This window comes from Sparus aurata, chromosome 8 (genome assembly GCF_900880675.1).
Source record: "Sparus aurata chromosome 8, fSpaAur1.1, whole genome shotgun sequence".
NCBI lineage: Eukaryota > Metazoa > Chordata > Actinopteri > Spariformes > Sparidae > Sparus > Sparus aurata.
The window spans coordinates 3,610,304-3,622,468 of NC_044194.1; the positions used below are offsets into that span (position 1 = coordinate 3,610,304).

A 12,165-nucleotide genomic window follows, 5' to 3' on the forward strand; every position below is an offset into this window, starting at 1 on the left:
CCCAGCTCGGCCTTCTTTCCTTCATATTCTTCTTTCAGAGGAACAACATCATGTGTCTTGTGGTCTGAAATACTGCAGAGCATGCAGACACACATCTGGTCGGTCTTACAGAACAGCTCCAGCAGTTTATCGTGCTTCGTACACATCCTGTCTTCCAGGTTCTCCACAGGGTCGATCAGCTGATGTCTTTTCAGGCCTGACATTGTCAGGTGAGGCTCCAGGTGAGTCTCACAGTAGGAGGCCAGACACACCAGGCAGGACTTCAGGGCCTTCAGTTTGGTTAAAGTGCAGACATCACAGGGAACTTCTCCTGGTTTGGAAACGTGTTTCTCTGAGCTGCTGCTGCTGGCTTTCTGTTGAGCTAACTGTCTGAACTGAGCAGCCATCTCAGAGATGAACGTGTTGATCTGCAGCTCAGGTCTGGTGTAGAAAGTCTTTTTACAGTTGGGACACTGACACTCATTTTTATCCCAGTGTATAGTGATGCAGGTTTTACAGAAGTTGTGTCCACATGGTGTGCTGACTGGATCAGTAAACACATCCAGACAGATGGAGCACAGAAACTGATATTCGGTCAGCAGACAGCTGACAGCAGACATGTTGACAGTCTGAGGATGAAAAGTGAGAAGAAAAAAACTGCAGTTAGAAATCTCTTGATTAAATGTTTCATAAACTATTTCTCCTGGTATATAAGGTGGGTAATACTAAGTCTTGTTGTTGTACTCCATCCAACTGAGGTACAACGTTACTTTAAAAAACGGCAAAAGTGGGGGTCGAGTGTGTTGGATGGCCAAAGGGGGGTCGAGTCAGTGGACATATGGAAAGGTGGTTGAGGTAGGTGGATGAAAGAAAAAGAGGCTCTAGGTAGGTAGATGGAGAAGAAAAGGGGGAGGGTCGAGGTTGAAATTGAGGAGAGGGGATCGTATAAGGTTGTAGAGTTTCTGGTCCTCCTAGAAACCAGGGAGGTTGAGACTCAGAGTGGGGGTTCATCTTGATGAGCGCACGTCTCAATTTGTGCACCTTCATTATCCTCCGTGGTTCCTGTGCTTGAATGGCCAGGATCAAATTCTGGACAGTCTCATTACTGCGTGATGGCAATGTGGAATGCTGACCTGCTAAGTGGTCCTGTGGGGGAGGATGGAGGAGAAGTAGACGGTCTGGAGGGGGAGGGTTGTGAGAATTTGAGTTCAACAGGTGACTGAAAAAATTGGGGAGGACAGGAGGAAAATCAGTCCACGGTGTCATGTTACTTTATACAAGTCAACTACTTATCCCTACTTTATTATATTCAATGAAAATTAAGCTATCAAAAAAATGACTTACAAGACTTCTTTAAAAAACATTTTATTAAATGGCTAATATACAAGACAAAAAAAATACCAATGTGTACCCCTTATGGGAAACGATCCACAGTCACCTGTGGGGCAGGCAACTGTTCTACCCACTGTGCTACCACAGCAGTCAATGTAAATACTTCATGACAGCACATCACATCACACTCATCACAATTGCCCAAAACAACTGTGTTGCTGCTCTGTATTGTGTCGTGGTCGTGCCACTAACGTTATGTCCTCCAGCAGGACGAACGAAACGAAAACTATTAATTATCTTTCTGACTGCTTCTCTCTGATTTCTCCGAACAGTTTTTTTTCTTTCAGAGATTTGCTTATATTTCCTTTGAAACCGATTCCAATATCGCTGTAAACTCCATATTTCTTGTCCGAGCATGGCTGGCAGTGAAAGCTGTAAAATACATAAAAGAATTTTTTGTTTACGGTTGTATAAATGTGAGAATGAAATTTGGGAACTGTTATTGGACCAACCTGCTCTCAATCTTGTATTCTGGCTGCTGATTGGTAAGGGAGGACGTCCTCCCTTAGCGCGTCATTTTACGTGTCTTAGCCAATCATGGATCAGCATGAAAAAATGCTAAATGCATTGAGTGAATGGAAGGAGATCCCTCCCACGGAGGACAGAAGCCCTCCGTCCTCCTCTAGCCCCCACCTTCCTGCTCCCTGCTCCTCTCACAGACTGCTCTGTCTCCTCCGTCTGCAGCCGTCGCTGTTGAACCGTTTTAAGTGGACTTTCTTCCAAAGAAGAAACTTTTTTTTATGATATAACATATATATATATTAGGGCCGGGACTCGATTAAAAAAATTAATCGAATTAATCAGAGGCTTTGTAATTAATTAATCGAAATTAATCGCATTTTAATCGCATATAAATATTTGACCTGAGAACAATGAGAAGCAATTTTTTTCACATGGATTTTAGTATACCATTGAATAATGACTGAATACAGAAGCTTAAGCAACAAAACGTTGTTTTTGTTTTGTCAAGACCAACAGACCAGCGCAATTTTTAAATATTTTTTTGGCCTCTTATGGCTTTATTGACAGAGCAGCTGAAGATATGACAGGAAACAGGGAGAGAGAGAGGGGGAGTGACACGCAGCAAACGGACCCAGACCGGTAGTCGAATCTGGGTCCGCTGCAGAGCCTCGGCACATGGGACGCGCGCTCTACCCACTGAGCTAAACGCTGCCCCGACCAGTGCAATTTTGCCATAAAGTGCAGCAATAGCATCTTCTTATCTACGCTGCCATCCGTCCGCTTTTGAAAACAAAATTTCCCATCCACGGGGCCGACCAAAGCAGTCTCATCTGCTTCTTCGTTCATTGTTGTTGTCTGAAGTCATGAACATTAGTTGGTGCTCCAGTATAATCGGTACCCCTGAAACTCTTCCAGTGAGAAACGTTCCGCGGTGCAAAAATAAGTGCGATTAAAATGCGTTAATTTTTTTAACGCGTTAATTTTTGTGTAATTAATTAATCGTAATTAACGCGTTAAAGTCCCGGCCCTAATATATATATATAATATTTTATAAATGATACTGAGATTTGGTAATGATTTATTTCAACCAGTTACTCTTTCTTAAAAAAATAATTGATCTTCCTCTTGCCTCTCAATAGAGGAGGACCAACCTCCTCTGCCTCTATGGACGACCCTCTTCTGGTCTGCACAGGTGATTGGATTGTAAAGGCAGAAGTGTTGCATTAAACGGACTCAGGCGATTTTGGTTAGATGGCTCACGTGGCAAATTAGCGAGGGAGAGAGGCTTGGTGTAGTTCCTGAACCCAAGTTAAAATAACTTCATTTATGGAACAAAAGTAGATACATTAAGAGGTGCTAAAGAAAGAAAATACAGAAACAGAGAGGATCAGGAGGAGAAGGTGGTATTATAGTGACAATAAAAGACACTGTCAGATAACATCAGACACTGTTTGGAGAATCCAAAGGTCATCTGAGCTAGACTAGTTGGCCTTCAGCAGACTAGTTTATCTGTTTGTGTTTGCCGTTGTAATGGTTGGATGGTTGGCTGCAGCTCTTTACAGTAAATGTATGTGATGTAACAAACTGAAGTACTAAAATGTTACGATATCAAGACTGATGTTTAAATTTTCAGAGACAGATCGGTAAAAGTAGGTAAATTAGCTGAAGCTAAAGCTAGCTGTGAGTGTGTCCTATCTAACTTCATCCAGAGTTCAGTCACTGTGGTTTGATTTTGACCTGTTTTGTATTTCTGACAAAATGCATGTGTTAAAAATCATACATTTTGAGGGCATAACAAAGTCAGATACTGGTTTTATGTCAATTCAACCAAATCTTTCTGCAGTTTGTGTTTGTGTGGTTGTGTACTCACCAGTGTTTGTCAGAGATTCTACTGTTTTGTTGAGGAAAACCAGATGGATTCAGTGGAAGTATTCTTCAGAGAGAAACACACAGACTCGTCTCGACTGCAGCTCTACTTTAATATCAGGAAATGCTTCATCATCATTATTTTTTTCTCTCTCAGTTGCTCCTCCTCTCGGTGCAGCTCTGTGGTTTTATTGCCTTATTGTAAAATACCTTAACACAGATTTGAAACAAGATGAGAATTACATTTTAGTTTCTTCTTTTTTCTACAGTTGAAGTATACAGCAGCCAAAAGAACACATAATTACAAATAGACAACATAAGAAAAGAGGTGAGTGAATATATTCAAGAAAATACTGACAGATTTCTAACTATCACATTTACAGGAGAAAAAAGTGAAGAAAAACTGAGACGGAAAAGTTTTGTCACAGGCCCATGAGCAGGCTTCTCTGTAATGTAGAGGTTAAAATACTTATTTCAAAGACATTTTTTGTGAAAAATGTAATTGTGTATTTTACACAAAGCTCCTATCTAAGAAAACACAGGGTTTATAATTATCACTTTTATTTTCATGTGGATTAAGAGTCTAATTTTTTCTTAATTTTTGATTAAGAGTTTAATTATTAAACTCCTGCATTCATGTCATTAGTTTCAGTGTCAGACTGGTGACACAGTCATTTATGAAGAGGGCTGCTGTGGATTTATTGGATTGTGTGTTAATGGTGTGTCTGTGTCGGTGTTTATTCTTGTTATTTGTACTGTGAAAATTGTAGCTGAGATCAGGTCCTTTCATTGTAAACTATGAAGTCCTGCCTGTCGCTGTCTTCTTCATTTTTATTTGTTGGAGGATTTTATAGGTGAAGACTTAACATTCTCTTTCAAAGCAACAGAAACATGAACGGGAAGATAGTGGAAGACACGGGAACGGGTTCAGAGGAAACACATAACGAACTGACAAAGACATCAGGGAGCACACAGACTATATACACACAGTGCTGACTGACAAACAAGACACAGCTGAACATAGAAGAAGGGCAGGAAGTTCACACAGAGGGAGAAACTGAAGAACAACACACAAAGGCAAAACTTCAAAATGAAACAGGAAATCACGAAACACAAACAGAATCATGACACCGAAAAGTTCATTTCACAACATTTACTTCTGATCAGAATTTCCAGAATCCTCAAAGACTCTTTTAACCATCTGGATGAAGAAATATTCTGTCTGCTGGTCTGGAAAAACTATTTTAAACTCAAAACGGAAAATGTTATCATCAGATACAAGATATCAGTATATAATGAAAGATATTGGTCATATTTTGTACAAAACAACACATTGATATTTTGACTTTGTTTTACAAAAATATCAAGGACATATGTCATTTGTGTTACCAAATGAGACAAAGGTTAATAAGAAGTTAAAATCATCAAAAAACATCTAACATGACTACAACATGATAACGAAACAATTGAGTGATAGATGTACAAAAACATTAACATCAGCAGTCTGTAACACTCCTTTTATAGACCCCACAACGATCCACCATCATCTTACACTACAACTTCTCTCACATGTGATCTGATCTGAAAACAGCTGATGGTGTTTTTAATCAACACTTCTCATGTATACAATGATCAGAACATAAAAAGGTTTGAATTTGGCACCAAATTATTTAAGGAACAGTGAAGGCTTACTATATAAATACTTAACGAGAGAAAATGCTGATTATTTTTTAAACACTTTGTTTCTGATGATTTAACAGCTCATACAAAAAGTAAAGTTCATTACATCATATCATTCAGAGCGATACTGTGATACATTAAATAAAAACATTGAGGGACAAAAGGTGACAAATTCTTTATCAGACTCTGAAAACCAAATATAATCAGTAAATATACATTTATTACATTAAATGATGTGAATCTTTCTATAGAAAATCAAATGTTTGTTCTACTCAGTGTGATTGACAGGAGAGATGATCAGAGGAGCAGAGTTTTTACCACCATCATTAAGATATGGACAGAAGAGTGGGTAGAGTTTCCTAGTGAAGCAGCAGCCAGTAAAGGAGTAGATAAGAGCTGCAGCATCAACATCATAAAAGGAGACCAGACCCTCCTCATAATCCACAAACACCCCCACCTTCTCAGGCCGACACTTCAGAGAGAGACGGACCAAAGTGCCAGCACGAGCACTGTACTCATTTTTATTCCAGTAACCATTCTGAAGAGACAGTATGATGTCTCCCTTCCTGCTGATCGACTCTCTGGCCACTCCTAAATCCCAGTCAGTCAAACATATCGTCCAGTAACCATCCTGAGGAGTCCCTGTGATTTGTCCCTTCCTGTTGATCGACTCTCTGGCGACTCCTGAAGTCCACTTCCCTTTAACTTGAACCTCATAATAAAATCTTCCTGAAGAGAAACTCTGCTTTGCTAAGACACAGGCACAATAATCAAGTCTCTCTGGGTTGTCTGGGAGATTCTTCTTTACATCCTTATTATTGTTTTCCACTGTGTTTATGAGCTGAAAGACAAATTTGTCGAGGCAGTCATATTGATTGTTTGATGTCGTCTCAGATGATTGACTTCAATCTTAAGATGTCATCTTCCTACTGACATATTTTCTCACCCCTGGCCCTAATACTGGAGCTTGATTATGTAAAAAATCATAATCACCATTATTTTGGTCAATATTGAAATCCCGATTATTTATTTGTTTGTTATTATTTTGTTTGGAAACATGATGCATTTATTCAGCATTTCTCTCTAAAAAACACACTTTGAAACTATCCAACAACTTGAAATTTCCCCTTTAAAAAAATTCACAAAATGTTAAAATCGAAAAATACAAAATGTTAAAATTGAAAATAATGTACAATTATGTATCCAACTGTTTTGCAATTTCTATAAAACATTTGAACTTGAATAATAAACCAAAATAAACTTACTTATGTTTTAGTGCACTGCCATAACATTCTGTATCTAACATTTTTGTAAACGATACTCTACAAATTGTAGTCTGTAATTTAACCCAGTAATGGGTTAAGGCTGGAAGGGCTGGCCTGGTCCATCATCATGGGTCAGAAATAACTTAAATAAACTTGAAATTCAGGATAATTTCAAGCAAATATGGCAAATGCTGGTAAGATTACTTAAAGGTTTTTTTGCCAGAAACACCAGCCTGTTACCGTGATCAGGTTTCAGAGATGAGCACAAGCAGGAAACAATATTTCCATTAGTACTAAAGACTCGCTCTGAAGAGGAACTTGTGGCAGGAATACACAAATATTTCCTGGCCAGATTTGAAAGATGTGGGTAGATCATTTGGGCATCTCTCCACCATGTCAGAGGGTCTTCCTCAGGATCTAGTGTCTCTGGACTCGATCTCAAGAGCAATGGCTTGGTCCTGTTTCGGAGGAGGTCCTGCAGCTTGTCTGCGGTGACCTTGAAGAAGCTGCCCAGGCCCTTCTTTCTCTTTTTGCATGCACCAGCATCCTCTGTATCAGCAGGCCTAGCAGCTGTTTCAAGAGGGGCTTTCTCCTTAGAGGCAAAAAAAGAAAATGGGAATCATATTTAACAGTTGTGGTGTTAATATCACAATATTTGCCAACACATAAATTCACTTAATCTGATATTATTATTATTATTATCCATCCATCCATCCATCCATCCATCCGTCTTCTTCCGCTTTCCAGGGCTAAGTCGCGGGGAAGCTGTCTGTGCAGGGACGCTCAGACTTCCCTCTCCCCGGACACCTCCTCTAGCTCTTGCGGGAGGATCCCAAGGCGTTCCCAGGTCAGCCGAGTGACATATTCACTCCAGGGTGTCCTGGAACACCTCCGGAGGAAGGCATCCAGGGGGCATCATTAGTGAGCATTATTATTATTATTATTATCATTATTATTATTATTACCATAACAGTGGCACTGGTAATCACCAAATCCCTTCATCTTCCATCATCACTTTCAGTTGATCTACAATGGATACACCGATGTCTTCATCAACATATTTTAACCTTGGGTCCAGGGCAGAGGCTATGTCAAGCAGCTCTTGTGTTCCTCTGTCACTGTATTTGTCATTGAGATGGTCCAGTATGTCCAGTATCGTGTTTGATGGTTTTGGCAAGTTGTTTGTCATCCTCCTGGTCTTCCAAGATTGAATTGTTAAAGAGATGAAGGGTTGGCTTCACAAAAGACACACTTACATATTTCTCACCAGAAAGCACATCTGTGAATTCAACCAGAGGGTTGAGTGACTTAGTGACGGCTTCTAGTATATCAACGTCCTGCCAGGAGAGGGTGAGATGTCTGAGCTTCCGATCATTAGAAAGGACCTGGGCAATGGCCTTCTGCTGCTCAAGGACCCTCTCGATCATGACCTGCCTAGATCCCCATCTGCTTGGACTTTCTGTCTTCAGTGAGTGTTCAGGCAGATTCAACTGCTCCTACAGTACTTCAAGTTCCCTATTTTTTTCCAACTATAGTAAAAAACTGCTGACCAACTTCTTGCAGACCCCCAGTGCACGGCCGATCCTGGGATCCTTCATTGCACTCTCTAAGATAACAAAAAAAAAATGAAAATAAAAACACATTTAGTATCACATAGTATGAAAGAAGAGCAATAATGCTATTATTTGGCTAGTAATGGGAAGGCTACACTACACATGCAGAAAGGCATTCCGTTTGAAACAGACAGCAACAACAAATTGGTTTTCCCAGAAGCACAAGCTAATGAATGTACTTCTGGGCTGTTCTACACCTCTGCCACACATAGATACACAGTCTAGGTAATGGTGCCCAGCTCCTTCCAATGAGTTATGCATAAGCTAGGATAACAGAAATAAAATATTAGATAGTATTTTTGGTAGGCTGTCACATAGTATGAAAAAGGAGTAATGGCATGATATGGCTATAATGCTATTGTCATTGTCGTGCTATTATTTGGCTAGTAATGGGAAGGCTACACTACACAGTAGTGATGCTTATTACTTATTGATTATTTGAAAATCACAATAAATAGGCCTACCATTAAAATCCGCTGCCACGATGTAGGCCTAGTTGTGGCACTGCATAGCGCTCATAGCCTTGTATGCTGTGAATGTCTTGCTTAGAATAGCAGGGCACACATGAACAACATCAAAGTCTTATCTGGTTCACTGAGCTAAGTATCATCACTAATCTTACCCTCATGGCATTTTGCACATAAGAATAATTGCTACTCAGCTATGGCCAGGTGGAGTCTGTGCCCGAAACATTGGAGCCTCAACCATCCATTGATCTCAGCTACCAGCTTTATGTTAGAGGCACTGTCCGTGGTGATGCAGACTAGCTTTCCCTTGTTTAATCCCTATGCTGCCAGAGCTTCCCTCAGTCAATGGGCGATGTTTTGTCAGGTATGGTTTTTAGAAAATGAATTCAGTGTCGATGAAGTGGAGGGTCAGGCTATTATATGGCTCCATTGTGTGGCTGAACCAAAGATCTGGTATAATATTTTAGACACTTCTTTTGCAACTTCATCTCAAAATTTTTGGTACATATTTGGCAGAACCACTCTGCTGAAATGGTGCCTAGATGGCAGCACATACCATTAGTCCGAAGTGGACTAGCTTATTGTAACGCTCACCCTCGACTGTTCTGATAGGGTGCATATCTTTAGCTGAAAAGTATCCAATGGCAGCTGTTATTTTCTTGTGCCTATCCGAATTTGACAGGTAAGGAGTCGCATTATACAGTGTGTCTGAGATCGATGTCTGACTCTGTGTTGATGTCGTGGGGGTTTTGGCCTTGTCTTTTCGTTTTTTTTATTAATTTGTCATGAGTGACATTGTGCTTTAGTTTGAGACGGTTTAATAGATTTGTTGTGTTGCCAAGTGGCACAGATATCACCTTGTAGCAAATCTTGCACATTGTGTGGTGCTGCTCCTTGTTGAATTCTTCAAATCCGAAGTGTTCCCATACAAGTGAACTTTTTCCTTTTTCCTTTTCGACAACCAAACGGGGCTGCCCTCCCGCTGCCATTTACCACTTGCGCTGTTTTTTGAGTACAGCCAGTCACCACACACACAACTCACATCCTTGACTTTACAGCTGTTTGAGAGTGAGTGCCAGTCAACAGGACCTGTTGAATGCTTTGGGGAAGGGACTGAATTGTGCATGCGCGTCTCTTTCGGGAAATCTCTAGGCCAACTGTACAACAAACAATTCCAAATAAATCGTTTCAACCCGGTTATAGTAATTTGGAGAACGTTTGAAACAAAAATTGAAATCACGATCAAAATTCGATTAATTGCACAGCCCTACCTAATACTCTTCTGTATGCTTCAGCATCAGACTGTAGTTATTTATTAACAGCAGGTCCTCATGTGAACACAGGCTGCAGTTTGTTATGAACTCCACTAGAGGGCGTCCTCACATCTCACTTATTCTCTACAAACCAGTTGGACAGGTTTAGTTCACATCAGCTGCTCAAACCTTCAATAACACAACATTATCTTATACTACAACCTCTCTCACACGTGATCTGATCTGAGAACAGCTGATGGTGTTTTTAATCATCTGATTTGGTCGTCATTAGAAACATCAGCTGCTGAAATCAATAAAAAACAAATATACTGATTAAGGCTGAAATGAAACTTTATTTAACTTTTCATCATTTTAAAAACAAAATCAGAGAAAATGTAATTAGTGTGCAACACTTCTTATATAAACAATGATCAGAACATAAAAAGTTTTGAATTTGGCACCCAAATATTTAAGGAACAGAACATGGGTGAAGAGATATTTTCAACTCTTTTTATCTGATGATTAAACAGTTCTTGGAAAAATAAAGTACATCACGTCATATCAATCACAGCAATACTGTGACACATTAAACAAAAACATTGGCAAAATCTGAAAAAACTACAATGTACAAACCAAATTAAATCAATAAACATACAGTTATGTTAAATGATGTGAATCTTTCTGTAGAAAATCAAATGTTTGTTCTACTCAGTGTGATTGACAGGAGAGATGATCAGAGGAGCAGAGTTTTTACCACCACCATTATTACATGGACAGAAGTATGGGTAGAGTTTCTGAGTAAAGCAGCAGCCAGAAAAGGAGTAGATAAGAGCTGCAGCATCAACGTCATAAAAGGAGACCAGACCCTCCTCATAATCCACAAACACCCCCACCTTCTCAGGCCGACACTTCAGAGAGAGACGGACTGGAGGGAGATTCCAAGCTTTGTACTCATTTTTATTCCTCAAGCATATCGACCATTGACCATTCTGAGGAGTCGGATTGATGTTTCCCTTCCTGTTGATTGACTCTCTGGCCACTCCTAAATCCCAGTTAGTCTTATCTTTAACTTCAACCTCATAATAAAATCTTCCTGAAGAGAAACTCCGCTTTGCTAAGACACAGCGAGAAGTATCAAATCTCTCTGGGTTGTCTGGAAGATTCTTCTTTACATCATTATCATGAACTTGTTTCCCATCATCAGACAGGATGAGTTTGGGATGTGCTGTATCAGGATCGAGTGTCACATCCACTGCATACTGCTGGACCCTCTTCAGCTCGACCTCAAATAGCTTCTTCATCTGTTTACTGAGCGTCTCCTCCAGCTGATTCACAGCTCTCACCACAGTCCCCTCATATGAAGGTGGACGGACGCTGACTCCTGTCCAGTCCTTGGTGGGTGGAACAGCGTTCATTGATGGGGAGCTTTGGAAGGTGATGAAGGTGTTCTCTTTAGAACTTGAGATCTTCTCAGAGCTTCTCTTCTTCAGCTCAGAGATTTCCTGTTCCAGCTCTTTGATGAAGCCTTCAGCCTGTTTCTCTGTCTCTCTCTGCTTCTCTTTGATGGTGTCGATGAGCTCGGCCAGGCTTCTCTCAACAGACTCCTTCAGAGCGCTGAAGACCTGAACACCAGCTGCTATCTCTCTGTCTGCATCTTTCTTACTGAACTCCACTGAGCGCTTCATCTCCTCAATCTTCAGTCGTCTCTTCTGGATCATCTGCTTAATTTCAGCGTCTGTCTTCCCCAGCTCGGCCTCCTTTCCTTCATATTCTTCTTTCAGGGGAACAACATAATGTCCCTGGTGGTCTAAAACAGTGCAGAGCATGCAGACACACATCTGGTCGGTCTTACAGAACAGCTCCAGCAGTTTATCGTGCTTCGTACACATCCTGTCTTCCAGGTTCTCCACAGGGTCGATCAGCTGATGTCTTTTCAGCTGTTTAGCTGTCAGATGAGGCTCCAGGTGAGTCTCACAGTAGGAGGCCAGACACACCAGGCAGGACTTCAGGGCCTTCAGTTTGGTTCCAGTGCAGACGTCACAGGGAACTTCTCCTGGTTTGGAAACTTGTTGCTCTGAGCTGCTGCTGCTGGCTTTCTGTTGAGCTGACTGTCTGAACTGAGCAGCTATCTCAGAGATGAACGTGTTGACCTGCAGCTTCGGTCTTGTGTAGAAAACCTCTTTACAGT

At 40.7% G+C, this 12,165-nt stretch overlaps 1 protein-coding gene across 1 annotated transcript; it reads right to left on the minus strand.

The window, feature by feature from the left end:
• Window positions 1-10,379: 10,379 nt before the first annotated feature.
• LOC115587171 (zinc finger protein RFP-like) lies at window positions 10,380-11,896 on the minus strand. Its single transcript, XM_030426833.1, has one exon. It carries the CDS (start codon window positions 11,864-11,866, stop codon window positions 10,682-10,684), a length of 1,185 nt encoding a protein of 394 aa, XP_030282693.1. The 5' UTR covers window positions 11,867-11,896; the 3' UTR covers window positions 10,380-10,681.
• Window positions 11,897-12,165: the final 269 nt, after the last annotated feature.

Coding starts and splice junctions, on each gene's coding strand:
- LOC115587171 (XM_030426833.1), bottom strand. CDS start 11,866: ATGTGTACGAAGCACGATAAACTGCTGGAGCTGTTCTGTAAGACCGAC.